Here is a 17,558-nt window from a genome sequence, read left to right as displayed (position 1 = left end):
AAAATGAGTCCTCCAGAAGTCATCAATTGTCAATAGCTCTTCAGTTAGGGGTGGGACTTCCTGAGCCCCTCCCCTCTCCGTGCTGGAATCTGACTTGATCTTGTACAGGCAGCCACAGCTGTGAGTTCATCAGTGCAGTGGTCCTTTTACGATCAGAAGATACTGTTCACTTTGGTCCTGCCTAAGTGGCTCTTACAACTTGTTTTCCTTTGTTTCGCCTCCTCAAGGCAGGGTCTTCCTATAAATGTGGCTGATCTGGAGCTCTATATGTAAACCAGTCAGTCCTCCAACTCATAGACACCCACCTGCCTCTGCCGCCCAATTGCTGGGGTTAAAGGTGTGCACCTCCACAACCAACATTAGTCTCTGCTTGCTTTATTTATTTATTTATTTTTGAGATAGGATCTAATGTAGCCCAAACTGGCCCAGGATTCCATAAGTTTTTGGGGATGACCTAAAACTTCTGATTCTTTAGTCTTTGCCTCCTGTACAGAATCCAGTTTCCACCCTTATGAAAAGATGAAACCAGGAACTCCTCAGCCAACTGAGTTCCTACAATGATCTGAGCCTATGGGCTTCAATGCCAAACCTTCCTTCAAATCAGGCTTCTGCCACTCACTAGAAATTGAACTTTGAGTTACTTTGGCATGGCCCTGCCACCTGCTCCCCCTAGTCCGTTTTCTCACCTGTAAGAAAAGTCCGATTTAGGGGGTGAGTTCGCTGAAGGGGAGGGAGTATCACTAAAGCACACTTTGTTCTGTTCGAAGATGCCAAAATGATATCTAATTGTATGCTAATTAAAAAAATAAAAGTTGGGTCCTGGTGGCGCATGCCCTTAAAGCACTAAAGAAAAAGACAAGCAGATCCCTGGGTTGAAAGACAGCCTGGCATACAGAGTGAGTTATAGGACAGCTAGGGCTATATAGAGAAACCCTGTCTTGAAAAACAAAAACCAAAAGACAAAGAAAAGAGCCAATTTAGAGTTCACTAATTTATGTACTTATTTTTATTTTTGTAGTGCTAGTGCCGGGAATCCAATTCTTGGCGTAGCACAGGAGGGGCAAGTCCTCAACCTCCGATGTCTCTCCTGTCCTTAGGCATGTTAAATGAAAACTAAATAGTATCTGTAGAGATACTCTGCTTCAGTACCAAGATTAAAGATTGTGTTAAGCAACAGGCCGGCGCGGAGGGGGATGGGAGGGGAATTCGTGGGTTCTGCTTTCATCCTGAAACCAAGCCAAAGGGACATTTTGTCTCTTTATTGATATTTCTTTCTGTCTCCCATAGAGCTTGGATTTAAGCAACTCCAGTTTAGAGTGGTCAGGGGCCACGCTGACCATCCGCTAGGAGCTGGGGGTGCGGTATAGTAATAAGAGAAACAGACCGTAGGTATTTGGTTTCGAGGACACTGGAGAACGAATGAATGAAGAAGCGAAGGTGATGGTTGGGGAGTCACGGTGGTCTTAAGAGTCTAAAGCAGTGGCCAAAGCCGCTGAAGGAGCATCTGGAAGGCGGAGAACCGAGTTTGTGGGGAGCGGGAATCCCAAGAGGCCAGGGGTGGAAAATGGGGCTGGACCGGTCAGGTCCCAGCGTGCACGCTCAGCCCTCTCCGCTGCTCATTCCTGGGCCAGTCCAGCGCCGCAACCCGTCCCCGCTGCCTCCGGAGAAATTGCCAAATTAAAATGAATCATTTGGCCCATAATGGCCGAGGCGCTTATCGGGGCGGGCGGGCCCGCGGCGGCGCCTTATCTCCGCGGCGCACGCGGCCGGTGCTAACGAGGCCGCGGGCGGGAGCGGGATTAGAGCGCGCGGCTGGGCGCGGGCGGGGGCGGCCCAACATGGCCACGCGCGCACCCCAGGGCGCAAAAACCCGAGCAACCCGGCCTTCCCGGGGGCAGGCGACAGCCGCCTCCCGCGGAATTGCCGTCCGTTTTTACACTCCTTCCCCGTGCGCACTGAAGCCTGGGCTCCCTCTCCCCAGGCTCTTCCCGCGGGGGCGGGGGGGGCACTTTCCACGCCGCCCCTCCGCCGCCCCTCCCGCCGGGGAGACTCTCTTCCTTCCTTCCCCCTTTCCCTTTGCGCAATAGACAGAAAAGAGCCCGGCTCTGGCGGCTTCCATTGCTTCTGGGCTGTGTGTGCGGGCGGCCGGGTTGAGAGTGCGTGCGTGAGCGGGCGGGCCGCGGTGGCTGCTCCCCGCGTGGACTTTTGGCGATAGGTCGTGTGCGGGTGGTGTGAAGTCCTCACTATTTAAGTGTGGGGATTCCGACCCTCCTTGGCCCTTCTGCGTTTTATTCGTTGTATGTAAATTACCCCTTTTCTTTCCTCAACAAGGTCGGTCCTTGTGTCGCGGTGTGTGGCCTTGGACAAAGTGTTCGGCTGGCTTCGTTGTGCCGCCGCGGGTGTGATCCCCACCCTATTAGGTTGTGTGACTGTGTGCGATTGCGTGTGACTGATGTCGCTGTGTCATGTTGGACAGTGTGCGGGTCTGCCTGCTCCGGCTTGTGGGACAGAGCAGGCTTGTGCTCCTCTGCTTCCCTCCTCTGGGGCTGGACCATGTGTGGTCCTGTCCACCGAGAGTCCTGTGCCTGTGTCCTTTAGAGGTGCGTTTGCAAATCGCTGGGGGCGGGAGTGGGGGTAGGGCGAGCAAGAGATCGTGGCGCTGGTGGGGGCGTCGGCATGGGGGCGGGGAGCGGGATTTCACATTTTATTCCAAATTATGATGTATTCGGGAGCCAGTATTGGCTCGGGTGGGCGGACAGAGCCCAGTGAGAGGCAGCTTTGTCCGGAGGCCGTCTGTGCCTTGGTGTTGGGGGGTCCGCTGGTTGAGGGGGGTGTCTTCCACGCTGGAAGCTGAACTGCGCTCGCCGAGGCCAGCGTCTTACCGCCCGCAGAGACCGTGTTTCGCCTATTTCTGGTCAGTTTCGCGGGTGCGTCCGCAGCGGTTGGGGGAGAGGCCGGGAAGGACAATGGACTGACTCACTTTCCAGGTCTGGTGCTAGGGGTGGGGGTCCTCGGGATCACCCCGGGGGACATTTTCCACAGTCCCTGCCCCATTCTGGCAGGGTCAGATCCCTGGTGAGCGGGTGGCTGCCCTCAGAGTCTGCTTTCGTTTGAAGGACCGCGTCAGTGCCACCCTAGCTGGAGAAGAAATGATTGTGTTTTCTTCTGTACTGTGATAATACCTTTGTCATCACCACCATCACTATTAACACCCCCTTTTAATGAAAACAATCGAACAAAAAGCTCACCAGCTCGTCCCTTCAGCTGCTTTGGATGGTGAACAAAGCAGTCCCACCGTCGCCCCTCCCTAGCTCTGTTTTCCAAGTTGCCAGGTTTGGGGTGGGGAAAGAAAATGGAGAGCTGCTCAGAACGGAGATTCAGCCATAAAGCAAACAGTAACCTCAAGTAACACCGGGAATGGGTGGACTCCCCCTTCTCCCCTCCCCTCCCTTCCATCTTTTGGATTAGAAAGGAGAAAGAAAACCTCTCACCCGCACCCACCGAGTTGATACCCAGGGAAGAGATAGTTCTGCACTTCCGCCAAAGCCGCAACAGAGAGAAATCGACGTGCCATTTGGTGGACGACTCAAGCAAAACAATTTAAAAAAAAAAATTACGGGAGGGAGGAAACGGACATAAAAGCAAACCAAATCCAGTTACCTCACTAGGAAGCGGCATCGGGTTTTCGTTTGACCCTCTTCCTTTTTGCCTTGTTTATCGATACAAAACATAAGCGTTTCTCCCATCTTCTGCCAATTAAAACCCCGAAAAATATCGAAAATTGTTGTATAAAGGTAGCGGAGGAACAGATGTAGAAATACCCTCCTTTATATCCCCCACTCCGCCAGTAGAAAGAAAACAAGGGACCCAACTAGACTAGATACAATCCTCTCCCCTCCAACCCTAACGGGGAAATAGAGCATTTGGAAGCAGGTTCTACCTTTCTTCGGGACAGAAGGTTGGTAGATGGGGGTCATGTCTGGGGACTCTCAGGTTCTGACCCTGCGACCAGGGCCTGAAGAGTGTTGTCTTTTCCACCACGTCCTCCCCCGCCCCCCAACCCCGCGTCACGTAGGGAATTACACCTTCACGCTGGGTCGGCAGCAGGAGCCTGGGCTCAGTTTGTCGAGCAAACCGCATAGACGAGTCCATGCTTAGAAAACAAATTCGGCCACACTGAATCAGACAGATCCGTTAGAGGGTTGGAAAATGTTTCGGGCAGCCTGCCTGGAGAGGCTGTTGTTGTTGGACTAAGTAGTTATTCCTGATTGGTCAGGTGTAGGGTTCTTTTTTTTTTTTTTTAATCGGGACGTGTTTGGGGGAGGGGGGCTCCAAACACCTGCAAGTTGAAGGCGGAAAGACGATTGCTATTCTTTGGGCTGGCGGGGTACACGAGGTAATTCCCAGCCATTGACCCCCCATTTTCTCTCTCGCCCTCCCTCTTTTTCTCCACCCCCATCTTTCCTGGAAACTCGCTTTGGGCGCGGCAGACCGCGCAGGACCTCACCTCTAGCTAAGTAACTGTTGGCCTCTCAACAAGAGCCAGGGAAAATACAGATCCGGGTTCCTACCTCGACCCCTCTCCAGTGGAGGAGTAGAGGTCCTAACCAGAAGGGCCGGTCTCTCTAAATATGCCCCAGGTGAGTTGCGGGCCGGAGTCTTGGGGTGGGGGCAATGTCTGTGGAAACTGTGTTCGGGGTTGGGAACTGGGGTGGGAGAGGCTCAGAACTGAGAGAAGATTGGCGGGGGAGGGAGGGAACTAACCTAGACTGAGAACCCGAGATCTGACCACTACTAGCTGCCTCAGGTCTCCAGCAGGGCTCTTTCCTTTTTCCGGCCTTGGATAAAACCAGCTGGTTGGATTATGTCCTCCAGGCCGCTCCCATGGTCCCGGTTCCGTGCACATTTCATAAGGCCTGTAACTTTGTTGTCGCTACATCCGGGTGGCGCGGCCTGTGCTTGGAGCTCAGGCCGGAAAAAGGCCAAGGCTATCCGGGCTAAGGCCTGAGGCCTAGCATGCTGTGGGGGAACACATCTCCACTCCGGTGGTGGCAGAGGTAGTGAGGTAGTGCGTTGTTCACTGGGATGTTTGGTTGTGGTGCAGGCTTTGTGTTTCTCTACTGTGTCTTGCGCATATGAGTGCGGATGGAGGGATGGGAAACCAAGTCTAAGGCAGTGGCTATTTCTTAAAAAAAAAAAAAGTAACTAAAAAATCCCCAGCTAGGATTTGGGGTATTAGAAGTTGCTGGAGAGGATGCAATGCCGGTCCTAGAAGGAGCTATTCCTTCCCCTTGTTCAGGCACGTATTGTCACCTGCGGCTGGTACTGGGGCAACTGGGAGGTGAAGATGCCCAGATGCAGCCTGAGTCTCTGAAGCACAAAGAGCTGCAATGGTGGACTGCCCCAGTCTAGTGCTGGTCCCGTCCTGGTCCCGTCCTGAGCCGCCTTCCTTTCCATCCTCCCTTAATAAAAACAAATGCATAAAAGCCATTCAGTGGTAACCTCTCCCTATGGCTACTGAGGGTGATCCTGGTCTTAGTGGGCTAGGTTTTCCTAAGGCCCAACCAAGAGCTGAGCAAGGAGGATTCTACTGGAAACATTGAAGGTAGGGATACTTTTATCATCTGGTGAGGCATTGGAGCTCAGGGTCAACTCATCTGGAATATGTGTTCCTTTTTGACCATTGGGAATCAGCTTCTGTCATTGCAGCAGAATTAATCAGGGAGTGTAAACGTGTCGGAGGGAAACTGGGCTCAGTGCAGTGCATAGCATAATACTTTTCCTTAGAAGCTGGGACTAAAGCTTTGGTCACTGAAAGCACACAGATGGTGGCGGCTGTGAGGTAGGGGACCAGCACCCCTGGCTTGTCTATTTCACCAGGGGCTGGTTTATTTCTGGTGTACTTCACCAGTAGGGAGGGAAGCCAGAGTGGCTACTATACTTCTGGTTCATTTCCGGTGGTTGTGGTATTCTCTGTATATAGCCCTTTTGTCTCCACTATAATTGTGAAGTCAATTTCAATGAAGCATCACAGGGCCATATTGGGGGATTTTGTGTGTAACAGTCTTGGGGAATTTTGTTATTTCCAGACTGAACTACCCAAAACAGCTTGTGTAGTCTGAATTCAGTCCCTAAGTTTTGGAGGAGGCTGAAGAAGGTTCAGTTTCCTTTCCTTATTAGGAGGGATCAGTTTCCATGATAACTCTGGTCCAGAGCATTGTAGTGGTCAAATAGGAGCTCCATGTCTGCAACCAGCAATTAGATGGATTCTTGTTTGGAACAGACTTGGACATTTTTGTATTATTTTCTCTTAAAACACCCAGTTTGGGCCAGTAAGATGACTCAGTGGGTTAGGGTGTTGCTGTCAAGTCTAACAACTTGTGATCCCTAGGACCCACTAGGTGAAAAGAGAGAACAGGCTCCTGAAAATTGTCCTCTGGGCTCCACATTAGTGGCTGTGGCGTGTGCACCCTCTAACACAAATAAGTAAATGCAACAAGAATCAAAACGAAATAAAATAGCCCAATTATCTAATTCTGGGAGCAGAAATCTTAGTTTGAACTATTTATAAAGCCTGCCAAGGTGGTAATATGTGTGTGGTGTCTGTGTCTGTATATATGCACATACATCCATAAATGTACACATTGAGGAGATAGGATCATGTGTAGCCTAGGCTAACCTCAAAGTCAGGATTCTTTAGCATGCTTCTCATTGCTGGGGCTAAAGGCATGTGCCACCACATCTGACGAGTTCATAGTATTTTTATTTTTAAAGTGAAAGCAGTTCACAAGTACCCTCCAACTTTGATCCTGAGTCTTACAGATTTTGTATCTGGCCTGTTGCTGAAGCTAGGTGACACAAAAGCCCTCACACTGGTGGGAAATGAGTGGTTGTGCTCATCTCAGAGGTATGGTTAGAACTTGGGAAGTTGCTGGCCTCCAGGGTTTATACAGGAAGGCAATGCTGTACAGTGAGAACTGAATTCCATGTTGTGGAGAACACCCTATTGTGTGTATGTGGGGCTTCATTAGAAGAATTCAAGGGCCTTCTTGATATTGTCTTTTTCATCAAGAGAGGAGCCCAGATCCTACCGGCTTCAGGAGTTCTTTCCCGTGTGTCTCAGTCAGGTTTCCCTTCCAGACCTACCCTCTCCTTTGAGTCCAGTTGAGCATATGGGGTGGAGCGTGCAGGATGATGGGACCAGAATCCAGGAACAGCTGCGTTCCTTGACTTCTTTTCTCCTGGAAGGGTAGCAGCTTGCAGAATACAGCATGGATTTGCTTAGCCTAGGCAACCTCCCTCTTGCCAGGGAGAATACTGGGGGAAGGTCGCTGGCTTTTCTGGAATACTTCTGACATCTGTAGCTGAGCAGAGCCCAGTTCTTGTAGCCTCCACACCCTACTTCACCACCATAATGCTTCTGGGTGTATTACGTGTGGTGTATGTGTGTGGCAGTAGATTGGGAGAGGTCCCTAAAGCACCTTGCTCAGGCCCGGAAAGATTCCCCGCCAAAACCAAAAGGGGGGCGGGAAGGATACGCTCGCTTGCCCGCTCGGGGGTTTTGTTCCCTCCCCTTCCCCTGTGGCCTAAGAAGGAGGGACTGGGTGATCTTTCTTTCTCTTCTCCGTACATTTCCTTCCTCCTTTCCCTTCGATTTTGTTTCGCTGGCTGCATTCCTTTTTTTCCAATGTTTCTGCCATCTTTCTCCAGCTCTCTTCCTACCCTTGAACCCTGTGCCTTCCCGGCTCTCCCAAACCTCTTCTCCCAATCTAGAGACACCACCATCTCTCTCCAGTTCCAGGCCCTTCACGCCACCAGGGTGGGGGTGTGTGTCCACGTGGCGCTGAGTTTTCTGTCTTTCACGTCTCAGTGCGTGATCTCCTCTTTTCCCCTTACTCGGTTACAGGATGACAGAGCGGCCGCCGAGCGAGGCGGCACGCAGTGACCCGCAGCTAGAGGGACAGGACGCGGCCGAGGCCCGCATGGCCCCCCCGCACCTCGTCCTGCTCAACGGCGTCGCCAAGGAGACGAGCCGCGCAGCCCCGGCGGAGCCCCCGGTCATCGAGCTAGGCTCACGCAGTAGCGCGGGGGGCGGCCCTGCCAGTGGGGGCGGGGCCGTGAGGGACTTAAAGAGCCGCGACGCGGTAGTAGCCGAAGCTCGCCATCGAGTACCCACCACCGAGCTGTGCAGACCTCCTGGACCCGCCCCGGCGCCCGCGCCCGCCTCAGCCCCGGCAGAGCTGCCTGGAGACGGCCGCATGGTGCAACTGAGCCCTCCCGCGCTGGCAGCCCCCGCCGGCCCTGGCCGAGCGCTGCTCTACAGCCTCAGCCAGCCGCTGGCCTCGCTTGGCAGGTGAGCTGTCTGGTGCCCTGCTGCGTTGCGGGTCCAGGCGGAGCTCTGGGAGAAGGGAGGTAGTTAAAGACTCCCAGCGTAGTGGATAGAGTCCCCCAATCTTGGCACTAGTGGGAAAGGGGCTTCAGTGAGACCAATTGGCAAACAGGACTGATCGGGACTTCTGGGAGCATACTGTTGTGGCAAAACCCGGGATGCCCGCCTGCTCTTTTGAGGGTGCAGGCGTGTGGGTGGGTGTGGGAAGCAGTGGAGGCTGCTGAGAACCGTGTTCGGTAGGAGGGATTCCTTGAGTAGGAGTTCCAGGCCAACGTGTTGAATGCCCCTCTGCAGCAGAGGTGAGGTTTGATGCAAAGGGTGTCTTCGCCTTCTGGAAGCTGCAGCGAAGGATCTTCGGGCTGTTGCTGAGAGCAGCTCTTCTCAACCTCTGCTAGGATGCGGTGAGCAGCACTGTCATCCGCACCTAGCCCTTCTGCCACTTACCTGCGTTGTTGGGGCCACTGGGTGTAGTTGGTGCTAGAATGCTGGCTTCCTTGCTGGACCGCTGTGGTGAGGGCCGAGGAAAGGCAGACAGAGGAAGGAATTCTAGGAGAAGGCTTGGCAAAGCTGCAGAGGAGCACCATGGTGGGCGAGTTAGCTAGCCAGTGTTTTCAGTCTGTGCTCCATCCAGGAGGGATGGGGAGCGGTGGTGGAGTGAGGTTGGTTGCAAGAGACACTGCCAGTGAGAGCTGTGTGGTGTTGGAGTTGCCTATCATCACTCCACCTGTGTCTGCCTGAGCAAAGATGTTTGCCGGGATTATGTGATTGTTGGTTGAGGCCTTTTTGTCTTCAATCGTATTGTTATCCACCTGTTCTTTCTGCAGTGGGTTCTTCGGGGAACCGGATGCCTTCCCCATGTTTACCAACAACAACCGGGTGAAGAGGAGGCCCTCCCCATATGAGATGGAGATTACTGACGGTGAGTCTATGCTTATCCCTTGCTCTGCTTGGAACCATCTGCAATGGGGAGCATGGGGACAATACAGACATCTCACAGAGGCCAGAAGTCCATCCAAACCACCAGAACCCGAAACCTGAGTTAGGACTGGCACTTAAACCAGATCAGTAGAGTCAGCCACATGTAGTTCCCATTCTAGGCTTGATCCCTACACTTTGACAAGGATCCAGGGAGAGTAGAAACCCTTCATGTCCCCAACTCCGATTCCTTAACTCACAGTAAGTCCCTGAACTGCATCTCAAATCCACTTTGGAGTCTCCGGCTGGAGTTGTTCCTTTTAAGATTTTCTTTCCAGGTCTGTCTATTGCGGGATCACTTTGTCTCTCTTCCACATTCTGGGCTGAGACCAAGAGTGGCTTATGGTGCCATGGAATATATATAGCCAGGGGGACTCAGCCCGTTGGGAACTCTGAATCCTCTTTGTCCTGGGTGAAGGGAGATTTGGAGCTCCACCCACTCCTCTCAGTGTTGGCCTGATGTTACCAGGGCAGGAAAGCAGACTGAGAGACCCAGCACCATGGTGGGGCGAGAGTGCTGCTTTGTCTAGGGCCCCTGTAGGAAGTGTGCTGAGGCTGGAGAAGATCTGGCATGGAGGCTGGGAGCCTGTAGAAGGTGTGTGTGGTAGAACTTGAGCTTCTGGAAAGGAAAAGGCTCGAGTCTGACAATACAGAAGACATCAGAACCCAGGATAGCCCAGGATACAGACATACAAAGAGGAAAGGTGACTGACAGGTGCTTCTGGATGAGAGAGAACCTTACAGGTTCTGATGCCACGTAGGTGCTCCTGACTCCTCCTTCTCTGCCTGTCAGAAAAGCTACCAGGAGACAGTGAAGTTGGGTCCAGCACTGGGATCTCCTCAACATAGGAGTGTGTCTCATCCCCAGCTTGCCTCCCAACACCAACTCATTGCTAACAGTCCTCTGTCACCCTAAGGCTATGAAGTGAGGTGGTGACAGCTCTCATTACTGCCATGTGTTGGACACTTATTGCATCTATCAAACTTTGTTTTTGAATGCTTGGTCTTTGTGTAATTCTCAACACAGATCCATGCATTTAACTTTGCTTCAATTTCACAGATGAAGAAATTGAGTCTCGGTTGAGGCCTGGACCATAATGATAGCATTGGCCTTAAACTTTGGAATGTGTTCTGGATTCTTCCTTACCCTCTAGAATCTGTTTGGCGCTTACTGTGACAAGGATTATAATGCCCCCTGTCCACCTAGGAGCTTGCACCAGCTCACGAGCATTAGCCGTGATATAAAGGACTGGTCCTCCTTTGTCACAACTGGGAGAACACTCTTTGGTCTAAAGGTCTGGGGGCACTAAATTGCTTTTCTGAGGCAGTTCAGTATAGGTCTTCCCTGAAGGTTTGTGGTGTTTTTCCCAATCTGTATTTGACCCTTAAAAGGCTTCAGGGAACTGCAGGCAAGGTAAGGGCTGTGGAAACTACTGGGGAAAACATAGAATGTGGGTAGGTACAGGCGCATGCAAGTGAGAGAAAAGGACCATCAAATATTAGGCATCTACTTGGTCAAGTAAGTGCTAGCCTGAGCGCTGCCTCCATCCTCAGCCATAAAGTGACCAGTGGATTCAGATGTCCATATCCTTCCTTCCCCCCACCTCCTCAAGTTTCCAATCTGAGCCCAGGACCTAGTGGTTACTGAAAGAGGATAAGTAGGATCCTCAGGCTGGGCTGTCCCTTCTGTACAGCAAACATCCTGAAGGTTGCTAGGGCCTGTGGCTTTGTGGTAGCAGGGAAGACTGCCACCACACTGACCTCTTGTGTTTCCCCTGCTCTGAGACTCCCAGGTCATGCTTGAATACTTGGCACAGTGCTCTGCACACTTGGGTGTTGCGCACGTGTGCATTAGTGTCCGCTGTCTGGCAGTCTTAGCATCAGTGTGGTAATGATTACTGGGTCCAGAGGCGTCCTTAGAAGCCTTTGCTGAGCTCAGGCAGGGTTGTGCATGCTTGTCTTCAGTTCCTTTACTGGAGTTGGGGGCCTAGACGTCTTTCCTTTCCCTTCTGCTCTGCATCCTCCCCTCCTTCCCTCTTTTTTTTTTTAACTTTTTTTTTTATTGAGAAAAGGAGAAAAAAAACAAGTTTCCACCTCCTCCCAGCCTCCCATTTCCCTCCCCCTCCTCCCACCCTTCTCCCCCTCCTCCCACTGGTCTCCCCCTCCCTCCACCCTTCTCCCCCTCCCCCCACTCCTCTCCCCCTCCCTCTCCAGTCCAAAGAGCAGTCAGGGTTCCCAGCCCTGTGGTAAGTCCTAGGTCCTCCCCACTCCGTCCATATCTAGGAAGGTGAACATCCAAACTGGCTAGGCTCCCACAAAGCCAGCACATTAGGTAGGATCAAAACCCCGTGCCATTGTCCTTGGCTTCTCATCAGTCCTCATTGTTCGCCATGTTCAGAGAGTCTAGTTTTATCCCATGCTTTTTCAGTCACAGTCCAGCTGGCCTTGGTGAGCTCCCAATAGATCAGCTCCACTGTCTCAGTGGGTGGGTGCACCCCTTGTGGTCCCAACTTCTTTGCTCATGTTCTCCCTCCTTCTGCTCCTCATTGGGACCTTGAGAGCTCAGTCCAGTGCTCCAGTGTGGGTCTTTGTCTCTATCTCCATCCATCACCAGATGAAGGTTCTATGATGATATGCAAGATATTCGTCAGTATTGCTCTAGGATAGGGTCATTTCAGGTTCCCTGTCCTCAGCTGCCCAAGGAACTAACTGGGGACCTCGGCTTGGGCACCTGGGAGCCACTCTAGGTTCAAGTCTCTGTCAGAATGGCTAAAATAAAAAACTACAATGATAGCCCTCCTTCCCTCTTTTTGCCGCTGTGACAGGCCACTTAGGAGACATATACTAAGCCCGCACTTGGTGCTTCTGTCACCCTAGAACTGAATGTATGCCCTTCTTACTGCAGGGACTTATGAGCGATGGACCCTGCCTCCTCTTCTCTTATGCCTTACACCCGCCACGTTTCTGCCTCGGTGCCTTTGCGCCTGTCATTCCTTCTGCTCAGAGATCCACTCTGCTTCCCTCCCTGTATCTGGATGGCTTTGCTTCAGCCTCAAGTTTGTTTTGTTTTTCAAATAAATGCTTTGTTAGCTACTTTAGCTAAATGCAGTAGCTTCTTTACACCTTTTACTTGCCAGTCTGCCTTTTGTTGTGTTTTGGTTTGTTCCTTATTCTTCACCTCCCATCCGCATTATCATGTAAACGCTACAAGGGTACAGGCCCTGCGTGTCTGATTCCCACTTATTTACCGCCTACCATGGTGTTGGTTGTTAGCGAAAACCTGGCGAACAGATAGTAGATATTAAGAGTTATCTCTCGGGCTGGAGAGATGGCCCAGCAGTTAAGAGCACTGCCTGCTCTTCCAAAGGTCCTGAGTTCAATTCTCAGCAACCACATGGTGGCTCACAACCATCTGTAATGAGGTCTGGTGCCCTCTTCTGGCCTTCAGGCATACACACAGAAAGAATATTGTATACATAATAAATACATAAATAAATATTAAAAAAAAAGAGTTATCTCTCCCTTAGTGAGCTTCACTTGTGTGATGCACCAGCCATGGACACCATCTATCACCTAAATTACCAGCAATGTGCAGATGAGGAAGTTGAGGCAGTGAGTTCTTGTCAGGAATTGAACCCAGATAGTCTGGCTTCAGTCATGGGTTTTTTTTTTTTTTTTTTTTTTTCGAGACAGGGTTTCTCTGTGGCTTTGGAGCCTGTCCTGGAACTAGCTCTTGTAGATCAGGCTGGTCTCGAACTCACAAAGATCCGCCTGCCTCTGCCTCCCGAGTGCTGGGATTAAAGGCGTGCGCCACCACCGCCCGGTTTGTGTAAGGTTTCTTGAGTTAAGTGACTGAAATATGGCCCTCGTCTAGCTGGGCATGGTGGAATATGCCTTTGTTTCCAGCATGTGGCATACAGAGGCAGGTGGATCTCTGTAAGTTTGAGGCTAGCCTGGTCTACAGAACGAGTTCCAGAACAGCAAGGATTGCATAATGAGACCCTGTCTCAAAAAAAAAAAATCAAAATAAAACAGAAAAGAAATATTAAATGCTGCAGAGCCCATAGGAGGCACCCAGTACAGACAGACACACATTGTTTGTGGAAGGTGGTAGGGAGGAAGGGGCTATGAGGCTAGTTAGTTAGGGCTGGAGGGATGTAGATCTCAGAGATCGTGTGTCACCTGGACTCCTAGGAATAGCTTCTCGGTAGAGGAGCCCTTTGAAGGTCTCTGCCTGCTTTTAACCACGTCCTTCCATCTTCAGGCCCTCACACCAAAGTAGTGCGGCGCATCTTCACCAACAGCCGGGAGCGATGGCGGCAGCAGAATGTGAATGGAGCATTTGCTGAGCTCCGAAAGCTCATCCCCACCCACCCACCAGACAAGAAGCTAAGCAAGAATGAGATCCTGCGCCTTGCCATGAAGTACATAAATTTCCTGGCCAAGCTGCTCAATGACCAGGAGGAGGAAGGCACTCAGCGTGCCAAGCCGGGCAAGGACCCTGTGGTGGGAGCTGGTGGGGGTGGGGCAGGGGGTGGCATGCCCCCTGAAGACCTTCTCCAGGATGTGCTTTCCCCCAACTCCAGCTGTGGGAGCTCTCTGGATGGAGCAGCCAGCCCGGACAGTTATACAGAGGAGCCAACACCTAAGCACACTGCCCGCAGCCTCCACCCTGCCCTGCTGCCTGCCACCGATGGGGCTGGCCCCCGGTGATGCGTCTGGGGCTGCCCAGGGCCAGCAGGCAGGGCCTGTTAGGCCCCTGCATTGCTGGGCTTTAGGGCAGGTGGGATGAGAAGCAGGCATTGTACTTGATGAACTTCCCTTATAGTCTGAACTTTGGGAAGTCCCAACTGACCCTGAGCTGGTGTTTCTGTTTCCTGCCTGGAAACAAGAGGAAAATGAAGTGAAGTAGTAGGTACTTTATCTGAAGATGGCACAGTCTTCTCCCTTTTCCAATCCCCAGGACTTCCCAGTTAGAGGCTCAAGTGTCACTGTTTTTTGGTCTAGAGTTTGTGAGCCTTGTTTTGGATGAGATACGGGGTTGTTACCCATTACCGGAGGCATCCAGCAGCCTCTGCCTTGCCTTTAGCCCATCCCGAGCTGGCTGGGGTGGCTTTTGTGGCAGCTTCTGTTCAAATATATAGGTACCCAAGAGCTGCCCACTTCTTGAGCCCCATCTTCACCCAGGTCCGTGTTGATCCATCCAGCTTGCCAGCTGCTCCGGAGAGTCAAGCCTCGAGGTGCCTTCTTCAGGGCCTGGTTGGAAAAGTTGACCAGTGAACAGACAGCCTGATCTCAACTAGCTGGGCCAGAAAAACCCAACAGCCCTTCTTGCTCTGGGGCATCAGAGCTCTGCTTTCTCCCCACTGAGACTTGCCTTCCTATCCTGCAGCTGTGAGGATTGGTCAGCAGCCTGGAGCATGCTCTGTTGGGCTGTGTACAGGCACAGAAAGGGAGAGTGACATTAGGGTGAAAAGCAAGAGTGTTTGGGGCACTGGGTTTCATCTCCTGCACATCACAATGACAGCGTGCTGATACACTGCATGTTGGTGCTTGGGTTGTACAGCCCATGGGCTTTCCTTGGGAAGCTTCCTGTTGCAAGATGTCTGTTGGCTGAGGGTTTGGGCTTCCAAATGGAGTACAAAATGTCCCATAAATACTCCATTTGGGATTCTGCCTAATCGGTTGTTGGTGGAAATTCTGGGTCATGCTGCTAGGGCATGGAGTCCAGTCAGAGGTGAGGCCCTGGCTTGAGACCTTAGCATGCAAATTTGCTCAGCCCAACTTTCAATACGCTCCTGTCACACAGTTGCAGGCCCCATGTATGTGCATGGCAGGTTGGTTTCATGCACTGTGAGTGCCCCTCGAAAAGCTGTACATGAAAATTTTTGTAAAGTAAATCCTTCTTCATCTTTTAAAGAAATAACCCCTGCCAGTCATTTTGTAAAGTGGAGAATCCTTTTGTAGTATGGACAACTGCCCCATTGTTTCTTTCCTGAATCAATCCTCATGGTGGGACTGGGTTTTCTTAAAGCTAGGCCTGTCTGTAATGAAGTTCAAGCTCATGGAACAAACTGCACAGAAGTCCTGTGTATCTGTCATTGTACCAGTGTCACCTAGAGCTAGCTCTCTCCCTCTCTCTCTCTCTCTCTCTCTCTCTCTCTCTCTCTCTCTCTTTCTCTCTCTGCCTCTGCCTCTCTCTCTCCCAGGTTTTGCAACTGAGCCAGAGAGAAAGTATCCAAAGGCCCCATCATGTAACGTAAGAGCCCATTACTTTTCTGTTCGAGTTTCAGTACCATTACGGTGCCCGAGTACAGACTTAGGCAGACAAAGATGGATCTTGCTCCCCTCCTCTTCCTGTTAAGTCCTGAGATTCCCCAGGCATAGGGACAATATGGTCAGGCACCGGGATTGTCGCATACCACACTCAGCTGTCTCATATTGCTGTGAACACTAAGGTTGGTTCCTTCCATTGATTGGGAGTTAGGACAAGGAGTCTGACTCATGTGAAAACGGAACAACTGTCCTGAGATCGAGGGCTGTGTTTTCTTCTCGGTGGAATGATGACTTGGGAATGAAAAATGTTTATCTGGAGGTGGATTTTCTGAGAGAGATCACTCATTTGTTGGGAGCTTAAGCTACGGCTCCCTTTCTCCGCTTTGTAGCCTTGCTGGGATGGATGCAGCAGGCAGTGGGGTCCATAAAGAGCTCTGTTGTGCACTAAGGGTGCAGTGCAGTGGAGGAGCAGCACACATGAGGTTCTGGGTTCAATACCCAGCACAGACACAAAAGCTTCATTACCCTTAGTGCTGACCCTGCAGTGAGTTCCAGCCAGAGTTCAGGCCCTGGGCAGTTGATATTTGAGTAATTTAGCTTATTAAGACTCTCCCTTGAGCTATCCAGATCCTCATTTCTCTAGATTAATCTTAATTTCTCCCTGATTTCAAGGCAAGAGATAGACGTGAGAAAGGGAGAGAGACTGGGGATACGAGTGCCTCCAGACTGCTGTACTTCCTATGGGGCTAGAGCGGAGGTCCAGGAGTTCGGTCTTTGTAAGATCTAAGGAAAACCCTGCATTCTCTTTTCATCTTCAACACCCCATATCTTTCTCCCTTTGTCCCTTCCTCACCCTTGAAGAAATGGCAAGGTCCCAAGAATAATATCTGTACAAAAGGGGAAAATGTAACCATGAGAAACATTTGAGGAAAACAATGAATGTAAGGACCAGAGAGAATCCTGTCTTTCAAGAATAATTCATGTTTATTTGTGGTGGCAAGTAACACGATGGTACAACCTTTATCCTTCTTCCAGAAACAAAAACAAAGGGCACAGCAACTGTAGTGAGCTCACAGCTATTTTGGCCTTTTGGGTGGGTCTAGCCATACTTGGGATCCCAGTGGTACATGACCCTCTGCAGAAGGCTTGCCCCAGCCTGTGTACATAGCACGCCATGTCTGTGGGCAGGCCCAGCACTTTCCGTCAGTGTTGTACTGTATGTGATGAACTGTGTTGGTCTCTGCATTTCTCTGCAGAAGAGGAGTAACTGCTCCAGGTACCTTGATGTTTGTACAGCCTAGAGGCCAACACGGTGGGCGTGTGACTCTTTATTGGGGGGAAACAAAACAAAAAAAAAAAGCCCAGTGTGGTGATGATGGTGTGTGTATATATATATAAGGTTATATGGGGAAGATTTCTAAATAAAAGTTTTACAAAGGGACCTGGACTTTGTACTTGCACGTGGCACCCCAGAGCCTGAGAGTGGGCACTTTAAAAGGAAAAGCCTGGCAAGGCTGGGCTCCACTCCTCTTAGGAAGCGGGATCCAGCTCCTACTCTCAGAACAAGCCTGTGGGGAGGAAGGAGGCTACACTCAGGGGTTAGGAGGGCGCCCTATTTTTCTCCTGCAACTTCACGGGGCTTCAGTTCCCTGTCCTTGTGTTGGCAGCCTGGCAGATAGACCTCTCTGTTGGGTTAACTTCCTCCTTCCTGTTAGATCAGTTTCCCTCGTTGGGGCCATTGTTCCCAGCAAGGGCTTAGGACAGACAAAGGAAAACATTACCCACCACTGGTGTCCTCAGGTTTCCTGATGACTCAGATATATATATATATATATATATATATATATATATATATATATATATCATATATAACACATCAGATGTGTGCAGTGCTCACAGTGGCCAAAAGAGGGCGTGA

The 17,558-nt window shown here is 51.2% G+C and overlaps 1 protein-coding gene across 2 annotated transcripts; it reads left to right on the top strand.

Moving 5' to 3' along the window:
* The first annotated feature begins 2,192 nt into the window (after positions 1–2,192).
* Positions 2,193–17,072, top strand: Tal1 (TAL bHLH transcription factor 1, erythroid differentiation factor). Of its 2 annotated transcripts, XM_041651230.1 has the most exons (5): positions 2,193–2,600; positions 4,491–4,640; positions 7,907–8,353; positions 9,214–9,308; positions 13,629–17,072. In XM_041651230.1, the coding sequence occupies exons 3-5, from the start codon at positions 7,908–7,910 to the stop codon at positions 14,075–14,077; spliced, it is 990 nt and encodes a 329-aa protein (XP_041507164.1). In that variant the 5' UTR covers positions 2,193–2,600; positions 4,491–4,640; position 7,907; the 3' UTR covers positions 14,078–17,072. The 2 variants fall into 2 exon arrangements, with proteins under 2 accessions (XP_041507164.1, XP_041507165.1); XM_041651231.1 differs by lacking the exon at positions 2,193–2,600 and having other exon boundaries at positions 4,331–4,640.
* Positions 17,073–17,558: the final 486 nt, after the last annotated feature.

The sequence above is a fragment of the Microtus oregoni genome, unplaced genomic scaffold, assembly GCF_018167655.1.
Source record: "Microtus oregoni isolate MIOR12 unplaced genomic scaffold, Mior012 000005F_ref0000423, whole genome shotgun sequence".
NCBI lineage: Eukaryota > Metazoa > Chordata > Mammalia > Rodentia > Cricetidae > Microtus > Microtus oregoni.
This window is presented reverse-complemented; position numbering and strand designations above follow the sequence as displayed.

Bases quoted from the DNA above. Each gene is read 5' to 3' on its own strand.
- Tal1 (XM_041651230.1), top strand. From the start codon at position 7,908: ATGACAGAGCGGCCGCCGAGCGAGGCGGCACGCAGTGACCCGCAGCTA. The intron at 8,354-9,213 runs GTGAGCTGTCTG...TTCTTTCTGCAG, and splicing joins CCGCTGGCCTCGCTTGGCAG to TGGGTTCTTCGGGGAACCGG. The intron at 9,309-13,628 runs GTGAGTCTATGC...TTCCATCTTCAG, and splicing joins TGAGATGGAGATTACTGACG to GCCCTCACACCAAAGTAGTG.